Source organism: Brachionichthys hirsutus, chromosome 22 (assembly GCF_040956055.1).
Source record: "Brachionichthys hirsutus isolate HB-005 chromosome 22, CSIRO-AGI_Bhir_v1, whole genome shotgun sequence".
Classification (NCBI taxonomy): domain Eukaryota; kingdom Metazoa; phylum Chordata; class Actinopteri; order Lophiiformes; family Brachionichthyidae; genus Brachionichthys; species Brachionichthys hirsutus.
In genome coordinates this window covers 3,423,662-3,441,575 of record NC_090918.1, presented here as the reverse complement: position 1 = coordinate 3,441,575, position 17,914 = coordinate 3,423,662, and the positions used below count along the sequence as shown (strand labels likewise).

Here is a 17,914-nt window from a genome sequence, read left to right as displayed (position 1 = left end):
TGAGAGTACACAACCTTTAGTTACTGCTACACCTGAGAGTACACAACCTTTAGTTACTGCTACACAGAGTACACAACCTTTAGTTACTGCTACACATGAGAGTACACAACCTTTAGTTACTCTTTTTTTTTTTTTTTTTTAATAAAGTTTTATTGCGAGATAATTTGTCTCTTTTTTATATCTGTCTTGTGCTTCAACGCGATCGAGCAGACGAACTACGGCCCGTAATCCGACCCTGAATAATAATCATGTTTGTTACTGTTTTTGTTTTGTTGTTTGTATCCAGGCAGGCATCCGGACACAATTGAATGACCTCTAAGCGAGACCACGACCCGCCCTCTGACCTCTGAGCATCCAGATCCACCCAGCAGTCTCACCTCAGACATGCAGCCTGCAGGTCGTCCTTCCCCATGAATCCTCCCGGGCGGCTGCTCCCCACGTAGAGCTCGCTCTGCCTTCGCTCCGGAAGATGCTGGGAATGTGTCGCGGGCGCAGGAAGTTCTTGGCGGCGTCCGGCGCCCTGCTGTTTATCCCGGCGCTCACCTGGCTGTACTTGTCAGTGGGCGGCTTCCAAGGTAAGAGCAACGCATCAAGCCATGTGACACGTGTTCACCAGTCGACAAAAAAACCCGAACATTTTAGTTTAGGGCGGTGCAGTGGTTAGCGCTGTTGGCGGTGCAGTGGTTAGCGCTGTTGCCTCACAGTAGGAGGTCACGGCTTTGAATCCGACTTGCATCCTTCCTGTGTGGAGTTTGCAGGTTCTCCCCGTGTCTGCGCGGGTTCTCTCCGGGTTCTCCGGCTTCCTCCCAACACCAAAACGTTCTGACTCCTGACTCTGGACTGCGTCTCTGTCTCCTGGTCCTGACTCTGGACTGCGTCTCTGTCTCCTGGTCCTGACTCTGGACTAGGTCTCTGTCTCCTGGTCCTGACTCTGGACTAGGTCTCTGTCTCCTGGTCCTGACTCTGGACTGCGTCTCTGTCTCCTGGTCCTGACTCTGGACTGCGTCTCTGTCTCCTGGTCCTGACTCTGGACTGCGTCTCTGTCTCCTGGTCCTGACTCTGGACTAGGTCTCTGTCTCCTGGTCCTGACTCTGGACTAGGTCTCTGTCTCCTGGTCCTGACTCTGGACTAGGTCTCTGTCTCCTGGTCCTGACTCTGGACTGCGTCTCTGTCTCCTGGTCCTGACTCTGGACTGCGTCTCTGTCTCCTGGTCCTGACTCTGGACTGCGTCTCTGTCTCCTGGTCCTGACTCTGGACTAGGTCTCTGTCTCCTGGTCCTGACTCTGGACTAGGTCTCTGTCTCCTGGTCCTGACTCTGGACTGCGTTCTTCCTCGGTAACTCTGCAGGTCTCTGAGCCGTTTAATGGCTTCCACTGGTGGGATTGAAATGCTCCAGTTGTCCTATTTGTTCATGAGGACTAAGTGGACAGTTTCTACTGGCTTCCTTCATATCAAAGGACGATGAGGATGATTAAATCGGTTCCTCCCTCCGCAGTGAAGCCCCTCCCCGCGTCCCCGTTGGAAGCCCAGTCGTCGGCGCCAGTGGGCGGCGTTGGCGAGCGCCAGGCCTTAGAGCTGCGGGTCCGGGAAATGGAGGAAGAGAACCGGGTACTGCGCCGGGAGCTCAGCCGACCACGCCAGAGCCTCCCTGCGCGGCTTCCTAGCGGCGGTCGCCTTGGCAACCACAGCCGAGCCCATTCAGAGGAGGGCACTGGCGACAGCGAGGGCCAGAGAGCTGCTCCGGTGGGGAACAGCTCCTACTGTGTGCCGCAGCCGGTGGTAGATAAATGTGAGGTGAGATCCCGCGTCCCGGGTCCCGGGTCCCCTGCAGCCACGAGCACAACAACAGGCCAGATTATTGCCAGGCTGTCGCCTCCTGCTGGCGTAATCCTTAGGATGTTGTCTTATTCCTGTCGGAATAGTGATCACTATCAGGAGATCAAAGCAGCCACGATGTGATCGGATGTAGAGCTGGCCGATATTTGGCTTTAAAAAAAGGTCCAAAATGTGACGTGTGTTTTATTGTCAACTTTTGTGTTTGTGTGGCACACCCAGGTATGTGCGACCACTTTTGTATTATTATTGAAACATAATTACAAACTCCAAAAATTAGTATCCTGTAAACTACATAAAGATTTAGGTAATTTTAATAATTATTAAAATGATTATTTTACATCTTGTAGATGTTACCCTGTAAATAGTGGAAGCTGGGCGGAGCCCTTCGGCGCTGTGTCGCGTCACCCCGTCTCTAGGGTGGGCGGGTTTCCGAGTTGCGCGTCAGTTCCGAGTGAAGAGAGAAGGAAAAGGGTGTGTCTGATTCTTGCTCTCACGATTCTTTCGGATTTACAGACTCTCTTTTTGTTAATGCGGCCACCAATCCGGGACCCGTAACATTTGTGGTATTGATCGGGCCTTCCCTTGATATTGTTTTGCTTTGGTTTAAATGCTGTTCTTCTCACTTGCTACATAATGCATCTATCTATTATATCATCCTTTATCTATCTATTCTATCATCACTCATCTATCTATTCTATCATGCTTCTATCTACTCTATCATGCTTCTATCTACTCATCTGAATCTGTCACTGATTTTCTTGCCACGCTTCGGCTGCTCCGTCTTCCCGCGTCGTCCCTGCTGCTTCTAATCCTTCCCTCCTCTCGTGATCGCCACAGACCATCCACGTGGCCATCGTCTGCGCCGGTTACAACGCCAGCCGTGATGTGGTGACGCTGGTCAAGTCTGTCCTTTTCCACAGGTACGCCGGTGCGCGGCTTCGCGCCACATTCTTCCACGTAGACGATGTTCATTACGTCGACCTCCAAAGTCTAATCCAGACAGTAGAGCTAGGGAAGGGCTGCGGTTGACTAACGTATGCTAGCAGCGTAGCGCAAAAAGGTACGGATGGATGTTGGGAATGTTACCAGATTACATTTTGGTGATGGTCCAGAAGAGATCCTGGATTAAATGTAACAACATTTCACTGACTGGGATAACGTCGGGCAAATTTGGTTTCTCGCAAACAACAATTATTTGATGCAGCTTATTAACAATATTGTGGCACTTGCCTTGGAATCAGGAAGCAATTAACAGGATTGCATTTAGTCTCGTCTAGACTTATGTTCGCTGAAGCAGGAAATAAAGCAGCAAGTCGGGCAGTAACTCGGACGGTGTTTGTGCGTGCGCGTCCACAGACGGAACCCGCTCCATTTCCATTTCATCACGGACGCCATTGCACAGAGGATCTTGTCCTCTCTGTTCCACACCTGGATGGTTCCTGCCGTCGGGGTCGACTTCTACGACGCAGATGAGCTGAAGGTGACGAGCGCGTGGTTTTATGCGTAGTTTGTGCATGTTTTTTATTATGAATGAGGTCGTGGGATCTGTAAGCCGTCTTCGGGGCGCGTTTCAGTCTGAGGTTTCGTGGATACCCAACAAACACTACTCTGGAATCTACGGCCTGATGAAGCTGGTGCTGACGAAGACGCTGCCCTCGGACCTGCAGAGAGTCATCGTCCTGGACACGGACATCACGTTTGCCACCGACATCGCTGAACTCTGGGCCGTCTTCCACAAGTTCAAAGGTAGCGGAGGTCCCATTTAAAGCGATTCTGACTGATGCTTGATGTACGGTGGTCCCTCATTTATCGCGGGGGTTACGTTCTAAAAATAACCCGCAATAGGCAAAATCTGTGAAGTCGTCAGCTTTATTTTTTTACAATTATTATACATGTTTTAAGGCTGTAAACCTTTTACCACACACGTTATATTGTACACGTTAAAGCCAAAAGGACTTCCAACCCTCTCATAATCGCTTGGAACGTTTCTGGTCCCTTTCTTGAATGCTATTGGACACGTGAGCTGTCAGTCAAAACCCTCAACGCGACGCGCCATTTTCTTCCGTCACGAAGTTTGTGTGAGAGGACAGATGTTTGTTAAGTTAGCGAACAGCGTTAAAACATGAAATTAGCCCCAAATATCTAAAGACGCGTAGCTGCTATATTTATTCAGCCTGTTCTGTTTTGTGTGGATCAATAATAAGTTGTGTTAACTGTTAATCTTTACTGTTGAAAGGTCCATTCTCTCCTGATTTGACGTGGCTGTGCTGCAGCAGAACACGATGCGCATTCAAGCACTGTAAAAAAAACATGCAAAATTGCATGAAAACAATCCGCGAAACAGCGAAAGACGAACCGCGTTATAGCGAGGGACTACTGTATTCTAATGGTTTGAGATTCCAGATTCTATTTACCGGGAAACTTGAGTGTTTCCTGGTCCTTCACTCGGAGCCCTCAATGAAAAAGGCAGTTTGCTTTGTGATGAATCTGCTTCTGGGATGCTTGGAACGCTATAATCCTTAAATCCAACCCCCCCAGTAACGTTCTTTTTGCAGGCCAGCAGGTTCTTGGTCTGGTGGAGAACCAGAGCGACTGGTACCTGGGGAACCTGTGGAAGAATCACCGACCCTGGCCGGCTCTGAGCAGAGGCTTCAACACCGGTGAGGACGGGCAGGCTCGTCGTTAGCATCGTGGCGCTACACGGAAAACTAGCTCACAATACATGCTTTCATTTTTGTCCGATTTTGAGTTCAATTGTGTCTGGAAATTCAAAAACGTAACTGTAATCAATTCCAAAAAAACGTGGGACACTGTTAAACATACTGCATGAAAAAAAAAAAAAAACTTTGCAGGTTTTTTTCAGCCTATGTTCATTTGAATTTTACTGCACATGCAACATATGTAAGGTTTAAACTGGACCCCACCAGCTCATCGCAGAGCCACGCAAAAGAAAAACGCTCACGCCTACGGACAATTTAGTGTCATCGCTACACCTCCGCTGCATGTTTTTGGAGGTGGGAGGGAACCGGAGAACCCGGAGAGAACCCACGCAGACACTGGGAGAACACGCAAACACCTCACAGAGAGGAATCAAACCTGCAAGCTTCTTACAGTGAGGCAGCAGCGCCGCCCACTGCGCCACCGTGCCGCCCCGAGTGCCTACTATTCCGTTTAAATCTTTTGGGATTGAGCTCCATATGACGATGATATGGTTTTGTTGTTTAAGATATCAGAGCTTATTTTTATTTGCTTTAATAATAATGTAATATCTTGCATCCTCATAATTCTTCCTTTTGATGAGGTAATAAAATTAAAAATAAAAAGCCCTGCTAAAGGTTTAATATTCATCACAGAAAACCACCGACTCGGATTCAGAGACGAGTTCTGCTGTTTTGCAGGCGTGATTTTGCTTCTCCTTGATCGTCTCCGGAAGCTGAGATGGGAGCAGATGTGGCGGTTGACAGCGGAGAGGGAGCTGATGAGCATGCTGTCCACCTCCCTGGCAGACCAGGTGACGACGGGCCAATCAGGAGACGTCTCCTAATAGGAGCTGTGACCTTAAATGAAGAAACGGTTCTGTGTCCTTCAATCCATTTACATCTAATACTAAGTAATGTGTGTGTGTGTGTGTGTCTGCAGGACATCTTCAATGCTGTAATCAAACAGAACCCGTTCCTGGTTCATCAGCTGCCCTGCTTCTGGAATGTCCAGCTGTCTGACCACACTCGCTCCGAGAAGTGCTATAAAGACGTGTCGGACCTCAAGGTGAGCGCTCGCTGTCTCCTTGAGCAAGAAGCGTCTCTCCCCTCTGGCAGTAGGGAGTAATCTCATTAATAAAATAAATTGCTCTATAGACGACACTGTATTTGAAGTATTCTCCTGAAACTCAGTGGCTGCGTCGACACATGGACACGTTTAATCGGATTAAAAAGCCTGATCGGAATAAAAATGCTTCATGTTCACGCCCAAATCAGATTAGTCTGGTCCGATCAAGCTCGATCTGATCGAGAGGGGTGGTTTCTACCGATTGATGATCCGATCGGGGCGCACGAAAACACTTATTCCGATGTTTCGGTACAAGCCGTCCTTACTGCGCATGTTTGTGACGTCAGCTAAACGTGCTTCTGATATTCCCGGAAGCTAGCTGAAGCAGAGCGAAAGACAGAACTACAAACGCGTAGCCGGAGATATTCAAGGAGGAAACGAACGGCGTGAAATAACGCTGACGTTCTTCTCCTCTCCTCTCCTCTCCTCACCCCCCCCCTCCCCTCCCCGCTCCTCCCCTGTCCAGGTGATCCACTGGAACTCTCCCAAGAAGCTGCGAGTGAAGAACAAACACGTGGAGTTTTTCCGGAACCTGTATCTCACCTTTCTGGAGTACGACGGGAACCTCCTGCGGCGGGAGCTGTTCGGATGTCCCAGCAAGATCGACCTCAACAGTGAGAATGTATGTGGAAGCTTTATCTGTGCGTGTGTGTCTTCAGTGCTGGGGGGGGGCATGGGCGATATGGGCCAGAGTGAGCAGGGGGTGTCCCTCCCCCCCTGTCCTGTGCCTCTGGCTGTCATCCTGAATGTTCTGGTGGCTTTGTAGGGGGGCGAATCTGTTTTTTTTTTTTAGGTCAGCTATCCTGCAAAATGCTTTTGCAGGATAGTTTATTCGTAGAAAACATCTGAAGAGTTCAAAAGTCCCGCGGGCGGGACGACGAAGCTGCTGCAGAATCCAGATGTTCTGCCCGTCACACTGCAAAGCCTGCAGCCGGCGGTGAGGACGGTTTGTGACGTGCGTGTGGAGGGGAGAGAAGTCCCACAGATTTCCTCCGTTGCCCTGACAACCCTCTGAAGGCCCGTCCAGCCCACAGCTGTGCAGCGTCCAGAGCAAACCAAAGGGGAGCTTAGAGTAAAACCACCTTCCCCTCGAACACCACCATTTCCTAATCTTGCCTTAAGCAGGTGAAAACGGATGTCTTCACTGCTGAAGGTCGGCGTTACGGTTGCTGAAGGTCGTGGTTACGGTTGACGCAGAGCGGCAGGACCGTTGGTCGCCGTTATGCGAATGGAGCAGGAAATCACGGTGTTGGGTTCGTCCCATTTAGAAACGCCCTTTCGACATTTCACTTTTTACAGCGTGCATCACAAAGTTCTCTTTGTCCCCGTCAAAGACTTGAACAGCGAAATATGTCCAGCGATGGACTGATTGATTGATTTAGAGAAACGTACTCATCCCTCTCTCTCTCTGTCTCTCTCTCTGTCTGTCTCTCTCTCTCTCTGCAGCTCCAGAGGACCCTGTCAGAGCTGGATGAAGACGACCCTTGCTACGAGTTTCGTCGGGAGCGATTCACCGTCCACCGAACGCATCTCTACTTCCTTCACTACGAGTACGAGCCCAGCTTCGACGCCGCCGACGTCACCCTCGTCGCCCAGCTGTCGATGGACAGGTAGGCCCGGGAAGAGAGCTTCGTCCCCCGACCCCCGCGGACCTGGTGGGGGTCGGGGGACGCTTCCGCTTGAGGAAGGCCCCGCCCCTGAGCAGGATTCGAGGCAGATGTTCCAACCGAGTAGCTGGAACACGAATCCATCTAGGAAGCGCTGCCCTCCTCTCTCAGGACTAGCGGTTAGCTGTTCTCGTCGCCGCTGTCCTTCGCAGGCTCCAGATGCTGGAGGCCATCTGCAAGCACTGGGACGGCCCCATCAGCCTGGCCCTGTACCTGTCCGACGCCGAGGCCCAGCAGTTCCTGCGCTACGCCCAGGGCTCCGAGGTGCTGATGAGCCGCTGGAACGTCGGCTACCACATCGTGTACAAAGAGGGGCAGTTCTACCCCGTCAACCTGCTGCGCAACGTGGCCATGCAGCAGGTCAACACGCCGTACATGTTCCTGTCGGACATCGACTTCCTGCCCATGTACGGCCTCTACGAGTACCTCAGGTAGGAGGAGAGCTGCAAGGCAGTGTTACTGACGCATGCGCACACACACACACACACAACAAAGAAGACTTTGTTTAACTTAATATGGACGTTTGTGAAATAAATTAAAAATATATGCAAATGTCACCGTTTGAATTAACTTGGAGAAGCTTTTCCATTATACTATATATATATATATATATATATTTTTTTTTATTTTTATGCATCTTATACGCTTTGGCAGCTACATTCTATGATCTAACCCAGGCATGGGCAAACTAAGGCCCGGGGGCCATATACGGCCCTATGGGCTTTTTAATCTGGCCCTCCGAACTTGTCCAAATTATATAATTAAATTAAACTTAAAACTTAAAATGTGTCATTTATATGAGCTCACACAAACACTCCGCCCATCTGTTCCTGGCCCCGCCCCTGATCTCACCTCAGTCTCGTGTGTTCGTAGGAAGTCGGTGGTGCAGCTGGATGTGGCCAACACGAAGAAAGCTCTGGTGGTCCCGGCCTTCGAGACGCTGCGCTACCGCCTGTCTTACCCAAAGTCCAAGGCTGAGCTGCTGTCCCAGCTGGACATGGGGACGCTCTTCACCTTCAGGTGAGCCACCGCTTCGTCTCCACGATCAATAGCTGTAACGCAAACGAACTGATCGACACCCCGGCCGTCTTTCTGCTCCTACCAGGTACCACGTGTGGACCAAAGGACACGCACCTACTAATTTCGCCAAATGGCGGACGGCCACCACGCCCTACCGGGTGCAGTGGGAAGCCGACTTCGAGCCCTACGTCATGCTGAGGAGGGCGTGTCCGGAGTACGACCGCCGCTTTGTGGGCTTTGGCTGGAATAAAGTGGCTCACGTCATGGAGCTGGATGCCCAGGTAAGAGTAATCAGTTACATTTACACTCAAGTTACATTTACCAGGCCAAATGTCTTCATGGATCAGGATACTTCTTGCCCAGATTTGTAATTTGTAATTACTGCAGTTCTTGAAAAGTGTATCTTAAAATACCGCCATAATGTAGAACCTGTAATCATTGAAGTTTTTTTTTTATGTAGTTGATGCTTTTCTATACACAATAAATATTATGATAAATAATGAAATAAGAAACGGCTCTAAAGTATTGCTGTCCAACTTGACACAAAACTGTTCAGCGTTTGATCACATGCACATCAAAAACAATATATTGTAATATAGTTTGTACAAATAATTAAGATTCCAAATGTTCAAACGTTGAAGTTCTTATTAATGTTTTAATAAGCACTAATCATTAATGATCGATCTAATCAAATAGTTGCGGTTGCATCCCTGTGATGCGCTGGTACTTTATATTACTTTGTTCATCGGGTACTTCAAGTGCTAACTGAAATATTCACTATGAAGTTCATGCATTTTATGTTGTACTTCTTAAACCTGCACGTGTTTGTGTTCGTGGATTCATTGGAGTTTAACTAATAACTAATAATCGATTTCTTACCTCCTGCTGAGGCTTAATTCTAAGACTCTTCTCTTATTTCAAACGGCTCAGGAGGTCTCTCCAAATCGAACAAAAAAAAAACAATCACTTCCTCGAGTAGACGGACACGACCCCGATGAAGTCCTTCCTGTCTCCCCCCCCCCCTACAGGAGTACGAGTTTGTGGTTTTGCCCAACGCCTTCATGATCCACATGCCTCACGCGCCGAGCTTCGACATCACCAAGTTCCGCTCCAACAAGCAGTACCGGGTCTGCCTCAAGACCCTGAAGGAGGAGTTCCAGCAGAACATGTCCCGCCGCTACGGCTTCGCTGCTCTCAAGTACATGACGGCTGAGAACAACAGCTAGCCTCCGCTGCACACCCCCCCCCCCCCTCCCGAGCTGGCTCTGAACTACTGACTCCATCCGCGGGGAGAAGTGACTGCACTGCGAAAGGTCTTCCTGTCCTTTGTCTTGTCTGCTCTGGGTGGGAGAGACGACCTCCTGCTCGGGTGGCTGGAGGTCGTCCACGCCGTTTCCATTCAGGGAGTCTCCGTGTAGGGTGGCGCCTGCTGCTGGGCCGCGTTTCCAGCGCTTCGTTATTAGCCCGGACTCTGACAGCAGAAGTCTCCGCCTCCGTCTTAGAGGGCGTTTTAAATGGGAATCACTCGACTGCTCTTTTCGCCGACGATAAACCGTTGATTTCCAAAAGTTTTATTCAGTTTCAGCGGTTCATCGGTTTATCTCACAACTATTATTGAAACCACAATGATTAATTGTCGAGTGATATTTAAGGGTTAGTAAAGCGAGACCGAGTGTAAGAGGAGCTTTAAGTGTAACGCGATTGGCATAAAGTTGCATTTACCCATCAGACACTGCAGCTCCTTCTTATTAACGATTTAAATCTCCGAACAAACGGGTTTGAATGTTTCTTCTTGTCTGGTGTAAAGAAATGAAGTTTCCGTGCGGGTGTGAGTTTTATTAATGTTTTTATTTTATTTTATTCTTGGGATGAAGGTGTGTCGTTTTTCCTGTTATGTTGGAAATGAGGCAGCGTGTAAAGTTGTGTGTATCGGTGCTGGGCTGGACCGGTACTAAACGGAAACATTACAGATCACTGATTGGTAAAAGCCCGGCATGTGTGGAATGTCCTACCCAGCACAAATCAGTGCCCTCCATAATTAAACGCCGCTCTACTGAAACACTCCATTTGATTTTATTGCACCTTCTACATTTTTAAGAGCTTCAGACATCTGTCGTAAACAGATCAGAGGTGAACAAGAGGTCAGAGGTCACGGCCTCAGCGTAGGAGGATTCCAAGGAGCCGACATTAAATCCTCAAAGCAAAAGCCAGAAAAACACGGAGTCCAAAATCAAGAAAAAAAGAATCGACTCAATTTGTTTTCATTTGGTTTATTTTGGCCGTTTTTTTACTGCAGCTTAGAAAACCACAATGTAGTAAACGCATAAACCAAACTTCATATTTCAAGACGGGGCGAGAAAATCACTGCTTTCCTGCAGCGGGCCCAGGACGACGAGAAGGAAACGGGAATCCAGCACCGATCTGGATCCCACTGAAACGGCGTGCTGAAGCAGAAATAAGGTTCGTGCTTCCAAACCCTCCAACGCGGCTGCTCTGAAGCGGTTCTGCAAAGAGAGGAAATCCAACATATAGTTGTTGCTGTGACTGAAGGCAATACAGCCAGCAAGTAAGTTTTTTCTTCGACATGTGTGCGTGTGTGTGTGATCAATAGAGAAACACATGCAAAATAAATGAAGCGGAAAAAAACGTGCATTCATTCCGCTGCAGTTAAACTAGACGTGACCTACAGTCACGAAACGTCAAACATCTTCATAATCGGACTCGAGTCCGGTCCAAACGTGAAGCATCAAGTGGAAGCAGCAGCAGATAGAATAATAACCTTTACTCATCGAGGCTGGGGGGGGGGGGGGTTAGAGGTCAGCCTTTACTCTCTTGGGCACAGGGGCGTCTCCAGCACTTTGCAATGATCGCTTCCCATTCTTGGCTTTGCCCGGGCCATTCCTACTTTTTACCTGCAAGTAAAAAGAGTCCTTTAGAGGATTCCAAGACCGACGTGGAACATTCGTAGGACGTTAGCTGACGGGTTTCTAGTCACGCTTAAAGATCTCTGTATTAAAAAGGGTTCACATGGTGATCACAATTATAAACGGTGAATAATAGTGTTTACTCAAGTTAATACTGTTAACCCAGGAACCCCCATGAGACAAAGCATGAGCCTAAATTAAACTCAGAATGAAAAATGAGGAACAGTGACCCCCCCCCACATTCATGATAAGGGATGACGAATCCATATCTTAGTGAGATTTCACACGCTGGTATTACCAACACGGAGAATACTCACCCGGGTAGAGTCCGTCGGTGTCGGCCTCATCTTCATGCTAAGTGTGTGAGCTTGGCTCTTCAGCAGAGGAGCTTTGGGGCCCAGCTTCACGTAGAAGTGGGTGGTGTACGGAGTAAAGCTGAAATCCTCTCTGAGCGCACAGACAGAAGGCAACAACAACACCATCAATGTGTCTACTAGTAGTAAATAAAGCAAAGTATTGAGTACAGCGGTCCCATCATACAGATGTATTGGTGAGTACTAGGGGTGTAACGGTACGGATGTATTGAACCGTTTTGGTTTTATGCATTATGCTGTGTTCAAAGTCTACAGTTCTATTTAACATTTTAATATGAAATTAAAATTGTTACAATAGTTTTAAAAACTCAGTCCAATTTATTTGAAATATTACCCAAATCGGTCACTTTCATTTATACAAATTACTGTATATAGTTTTCATTTAAAAAAAATAAAAGCATTTTGTTATTTTTTTTCCTGCCTTTTTTGTACCGAAAATCAACATGTTAGTGTACCGTTACACACCTAGCGCGTACTCTCCGTTAGCGTCTTTGCACAGTCGTGCCACTGGAAAGTGTCTTGCGCTACATTGTGCTACCAGCAGAAACGGTACATTAACATTAATCATCATTTCAAGATGAACAAACCAGAGAGTACTATATTAAGTATTAGAACGTACACGAGCAACAGAACAAAACGAGCAACCTGATGTAGTCCCGCAGCAGCAGCTGTACGATGACAGATTCAACCTTCAGGCGGGGCATTGTGGTCGTTTGGATCATCTTCCTGCTCTTGGCCGGGCCTTTCCCCATCCAGGCTTCAACCAGCTTTAAAGGCGTGAGCTTCTTATCCTCGGACGCTGCGGCCTCCACAATCCGCACCACCTGCCTGGCATGCTGGGTAATGTCTACCGGGGCGGAGGCTGGAGGGGCAAGACGGCAGACGACAGTTTACACCGCGCCGAAAAAGAGTCCCACGCCCGTGAGGAACGCTCGGATCACGCACGCGGCCGTAAGCGAGACGCACCTTCCGCGTGGCGGCAAGTGTCGCACATCTGGTCGCATCCCTCGTCTTCCCACACTTCATCGAAATGAGCAGCCATGAGGGAGCGGCGGCACCTTTCGCACAGCAAGCACAACGGGGAAGAGGCGTTCAAAGTCACGGCGGAGGAAAAAAAGAACTTTATCGATCCAAAAAAGCTCATGAAATAACTTCATCAGGTAAACGTACTAATTAATGTCTAATTAGCATTTAAGAAGAGTGCTTGTTATATCACATACAAATAATGTCAATGAACATCTAAATGGGTAATCAATAAGAATAAGGTGATAATGTACTGCTTCGTGAACCGGCTCTACCTGTCAATATTCTGGCAGTAATCCACCATTTGCCTCAGCTTCTGCTGACCGACGTTCTCCATCACCACCATGGTGCTGATCCTGAAGATGTCGGGGAAGCCAAAGTAGACGATGCAGTCGGCAGGCTTGTCGTCCCGGCCTGCAGCGAGACAGAGTACTACAGTACTAGAGTAGCATCAGCTCGCCCGTTCACCCCGATGGCAGGTACCGAGCGTCCACCTGCACGGCCGCTCTCTTGGTAGTAGTTCTCGATGGACTTGCTGAGGGTGTGGTGGATGACGAACCGGACATCCGCCTTGTCGATGCCCATGCCGAATGCTACCGTAGCGACAACCACCTGGGGCACATATGGCAAAGTCAAGGCCCGGGGGCCACATCAGGCCCGCGACAAGGTTGTCTACAGCCCCTGGGATGATATTGATTTATTATTAGAACCGGCCCGCAGCACACAGATCTTTTACACGCACCAATACTAGTACATTTCCCACAATGCAACGGTGACGCACCGAACAGTCGGCCGCCTCAATTCAATATTTATTAGCGCAGCATTCGTTAGCATAACAGTAAAGTTAACTTTCAGATACCCATCAAAAATGGCAGAACAGAAGGTGGACACTGAGAACCGTGGTTTCAAACAAGGTGGGAGTCGGAGTCCATGTTCACGGAGGTAGCTGGAGAACCTGTGTGTGTTCTGTGTGTGGAGTAAGTGTGGCGGGACTGAAAGAGTATAATCTGAGACATTATGGAACAAAACACGCGGACAAAAACAAGAATATGGACACGGAACAAAGGCTTGAGGAATTAAAACGCGGCCTCAAATCTCAACAGGCTCTGTTCAAAAAAGCCAAATCACAAAGCCAGGCTGTCGTCAAGGCCAGTTTTATTTTGGCAGAAGAGATCGCTGAGTCAGCCCGGCCATTTACAGACGGGGATTTCATCAAAGACTGTATGCTTAAAGTTTGTGACGAACTCTTTTTAAACGCGAGCCTGAGCAGGAACACCGTTCAGAGCGAATAGACCAGTTGTCCATCAATCTAAAAGAGCAGCTTGACTATATGCGGCCATTTTAACATTTTTCAATGAGCATTCGATCAGTCCGGCCCTCGGCTTGTAGCTAATTATTTTTATTTGGCCCTCCGTCCATTTGACTTTGACACCCCTGACCTAGGGACAACGGGACCGTGCACTGTAGAGCGGCTCAATGAGGAACAAGCGCCATCAGGAAGTCTATGAATGCACAATTTAATGTGTGTACGTGGAGCGAGAACAGAATTAAAGTTAAGACAAAGGGACCCTGCAGGAAGTGGACAGACGCACATACGTATTTGAATAAAGCCTCCATATTGTACTCGGCCGAGTCACTGTTCATCTCCACCGAATACTTACCGACGCCCCCCTCCCAAACTAAATTACCTGGATTTGGTTCGAGCTCCATTTGCGGTGGACGCGCGTCTTCTGTTCGGGTTCCATGTTGCCATGGTAAGGACAGGCCACGATGCCCCTCTTCTGAAGGTCAGAGGACATCGACTCTGCATCCTTCTGAGAGAACACGTACACGATCCCTGCAGTGGAACAAATCAGGCAATAAAACTCGGTGTTACCGTGTACCCACATCGGTTTTACTACGTTTTTTTGGCCGTACCCGACTGGTCCCGGTATCGGGTTTTAATCAGGGAAGCGACGTCGTCTGTTGATGCCTCTTTGTCTGAACCTTTAATACGAACCTGAGAACCAAGCAGACCCAAGAGACCCATTGAGCAACGACCCCATGCTGTGATGATCTGAGCCTCTAGTTTTCATCCGATTGGCCGAGTTGAAGCAACATCTACTCCTCTGCCCCAACAACAGATGCAAGACCACGAGGGCCCTTTAAAAATGGCTCCGGAATGTAATCGCCTCTCGGTTATGCCAGAGTCCACCTGGAAAAAGACGTTTAAACAAATCTGTCGATTCGTTTTCATGTGATCCTCCTAACGAAGGGAACCGACTCGACCACAGAACCTCCTCCGGGGCGGTAACGAACCCCACAGCTTGTGGGACGTGGGTTTGGATCGTGACGCCTTCTCGATTTTGGGTCGGGTTGTTGGTTACGGGGATCAGTATCAGGTGAGACAAAGTGCAAATGGAACTCAAGCAAGCAGGGGGTAGAGCGCTAGGGATCCGATGAATGGTGGGGGGGAGAACCCACTGACCTCAAATGGTGCCATGCCCCGAACCTCTGATGCACGCTATGCTCGACCGGCAGAGGTCGCGGATGGATGGTGGGGTTAAAGCCGTTGACCGAAACAACCAGTAAGCTCTCTGATGTGTTGGAAGCAGGAAACGCAGCCGCTATCCGAACGTCAGACGAGACGACGAGTGAGACGTGCTGAACCCAAGGTCGTTCGGTTCCCACCTCGTAGTAGAGATTCCTGCGGTTGAACGATGAGCTGAGCGTGACCGCCTGTTTCACGCACAGGATCTTCCCACAGTCCTTCAGGACGCTGCGGGTCGCTGTGGCCGTGAGCCCGAGCAGCGGGACCCCGGGGAACTGCCTCTTCAAGATGCCCAGCATCTTATAATCTGCACACAGAGACAGAACGCCAGGTGAGAAGGCCGATCTACACCCCCCTCCCTCGCCGAAGAGCCCTCACCTGGCCTGAAGTCGTGCCCCCACTGGCTGCAGCAGTGCACCTCGTCGACGGCGACGCGGCTCAGCAGGCCCGCGTTGTAGGCCTTCTCAAGGCGGGACATGAGCAGCTTGCTCTTGGCAATCTTCTCTGGAGTCACGTAGAGCAGTTTGAACGGGGCCTTGGGGTCCGTCATTCCAGCCATGACCGCCTTGGAATCCGCCTGTTTAAAAACAAAAGAAGAAGAGAGAAACAGTTCATTTTGCTTATAGCGACGAGTCAGGCAAGCTAAACTGTTGAAATAGACGAGTGAAATTAATAAATAGAATGCGGTTGTCATGGTTACCCTGTCGCTGGATGCATTCAGCATGACAGCTGGCACATTGATGGACTTCAAGTACATGATTTGGTCCTCCATTAGGGACACCAGGGGACAGACTACCAAGGTAAAACCTGACGCAAAAGCAGCACGTGATGGGATCAAAAGGGGAACACCTCAAACAATCATGACCTTGAAGTGACCTCCAGCGGTACCTTTGGAGCAGACTGCAGGCAGCTGGTAGCAGAGGCTCTTCCCTCTTCCCGTCGCCATCACCAGGAACAGATCTGTGCCCGACAGTGTCACGTTGACAGCCTTCAGCTGCTGCGGTCGAAACGTCGAGAGGTGAAACGAGTCCCTCAGGTGTTTCTCCACTTCCCCGGACCACGGGAAACCTACCGGAAAGCAAGGGGTTAACAAAGAAACACCCTGAAAACCGAACTACATGCACGGCCGTGCGTCTGCGGTACCGGTGCCATCGTAGCGCTGAGCGTCCGGCTCCAGCGGATCAGCTGCAGACGGCTTGGAGGACGAGGAGGACGGACCCCCGGAACTAAAGGCCCCGCCCAACTCCTGCAGCAGGACATCCTTACGGGCAGCGAGCTCCGTCTGCCTCCGCAGCAGCTCTGCGATTTGCAAACGGGCCGACTCCAGTTCCTGCTCCACCGAGTCCAGCTCTGCCTGCACATCTGGACAGACGTGTAAATGTCTCGGTTATAAGTCCAGCTGCGTGTTCCTCGTCAACTCTTCACAGGAATGCGGGAGCAGGTGATCTCCTCGGCTCCCGGCCCTCTGCAGAGCTCAGGTAGACCGATCATCAGTCTAAAACAATGCTTGGCGTCATAAAAACAGTTCAGGGGGCCAAATCGGGGCGAAGACACTTCTATTACTAAACGGTTTTCTTCTTTACCAACTGTGGAACATTATCATCTTATTGTTTTTGTCCGCTCCCGCTCTGTCTCGCCATCGCTTCCCCATCCATCTCCTTGTTTTTGACTATCCTCCAGTCTGCCCCTCTCTCTCTCTCTCTCTCTCTCTCTCTCCTTCTCTCTCCTCCCCTCTCCTCCCCTCTCCTCCCCTCTCCTCCCTCCTCCCTCTAATAGCAAAACACAAATTCTCCTGGGGGCTGCTTATAATAAAGATTTTATCTACCGGGACCTTACATGCAGGCGTTGGATCAATAGAGGTAGAACCGCCTGGTGTGCATCAACTAAGGAAGGCTGCTTTAAACATTTACAGGAGCTAAAACAGGAATTTGACTTGATAAATTAAGACCACTTTGGTTTTCTTGTTTGCAAAACAAACGAAAATAAAGCAAAAAGCCAGGAAAAGACTTTCAGGCATCATCTCATTCAACAAACTGAGCTTCACTGTTTAGCTCCTGTTACCGGAAGTTCATCAACCCCGGATCCTGATTGGCTCAGAGGGCTTCCGGGTAACTCAGTTAGCGAAGTGAACGTGTGTGAAACAGTGCTTTTAGAAAAGGGATTAAAATAAAAATATACCAAAACGAATACTGACCATTGAGCGGCTCCATCCAGGCCGCTTTGCTGTTTCCGTTTCCACGTTGCGGGCGATAAAGCCCCGAGTTTGCCCTGTTAGGCTACAACCTAAAGCACGCTCCAGGATTTACGTACAATACCAACGAGGTTTTTATTTATTTATTTATACGTTAAAAAAAAAAAAAAAAAAAAAAAATCTTTGATGCACAGCCGGGGAATCCATTTGCTAGGCAAGAAAATACCTTTAACTCAGGCAACCCTAGCAGTGCTTAACAGGATTAAAGTAGGGATTAAATCCATAACCGAACGGGGGATGCATTCAAAACAACAAACTCAATTTAAGACGAAAAATCCCAAAGTCCGTGTTTCCGTTATGTAGAGATGGGATGTTTGAATCCGTAGCTCCGAAGCTCTGCTTCAATGTATCACTTAAAAACTGTGTCGGCGTCTGCACACGTCACAATCAATCGCCGGAAGTGACGTTTTTGACTGTTTTTGTTTCCTTTGTGATAGACCTTAAATTGCGAGACATTTAATGTT

The 17,914-nt window shown here is 49.1% G+C and overlaps 2 protein-coding genes across 2 annotated transcripts; one reads left to right on the top strand and one right to left on the bottom strand.

Annotated features, from left to right (window-relative positions):
* Positions 1-469: 469 nt before the first annotated feature.
* On the top strand, positions 470-10,402 carry large1 (LARGE xylosyl- and glucuronyltransferase 1). Its single transcript, XM_068755103.1, has 14 exons — positions 470-575; positions 1,496-1,794; positions 2,674-2,756; positions 3,193-3,316; positions 3,411-3,582; positions 4,392-4,496; positions 5,235-5,347; positions 5,476-5,601; positions 6,128-6,283; positions 7,108-7,271; positions 7,481-7,759; positions 8,202-8,348; positions 8,434-8,629; positions 9,377-10,402. The coding sequence occupies exons 1-14, from the start codon at positions 470-472 to the stop codon at positions 9,572-9,574; spliced, it is 2,268 nt and encodes a 755-aa protein (XP_068611204.1). The 3' UTR covers positions 9,575-10,402.
* A 756-nt stretch (positions 10,403-11,158) lies between these two features.
* On the bottom strand, positions 11,159-17,409 carry recql (RecQ helicase-like). Its single transcript, XM_068755392.1, has 14 exons — positions 17,394-17,409; positions 16,343-16,561; positions 16,088-16,267; positions 15,900-16,006; positions 15,578-15,776; positions 15,340-15,506; positions 14,587-14,668; positions 14,358-14,506; positions 13,164-13,281; positions 12,945-13,083; positions 12,613-12,704; positions 12,292-12,508; positions 11,590-11,719; positions 11,159-11,260 (listed from the first exon to the last, which is right to left on the bottom strand). The coding sequence occupies exons 1-14, from the start codon at positions 17,407-17,409 to the stop codon at positions 11,159-11,161; spliced, it is 1,917 nt and encodes a 638-aa protein (XP_068611493.1).
* Positions 17,410-17,914: the final 505 nt, after the last annotated feature.

What these genes read in the sequence shown, in the direction of transcription:
- large1 (XM_068755103.1), top strand. Translation starts at nt 470, where the DNA reads ATGCTGGGAATGTGTCGCGGGCGCAGGAAGTTCTTGGCGGCGTCCGGC. An exon ending in CGGTGGTAGATAAATGTGAG is followed by an intron (nt 1,795 to 2,673) that starts GTGAGATCCCGC and finishes TGATCGCCACAG; the next exon opens with ACCATCCACGTGGCCATCGT. An exon ending in GAGCAGAGGCTTCAACACCG is followed by an intron (nt 4,497 to 5,234) that starts GTGAGGACGGGC and finishes GCTGTTTTGCAG; the next exon opens with GCGTGATTTTGCTTCTCCTT.
- recql (XM_068755392.1), bottom strand. An exon ending in TCAGCGCTACGATGGCACCG is followed by an intron (nt 16,268 to 16,342) that starts GTACCGCAGACG and finishes GCTTTCCGGTAG; the next exon opens with GTTTCCCGTGGTCCGGGGAA. An exon ending in GGGGCACGACTTCAGGCCAG is followed by an intron (nt 15,507 to 15,577) that starts GTGAGGGCTCTT and finishes CTCTGTGTGCAG; the next exon opens with ATTATAAGATGCTGGGCATC.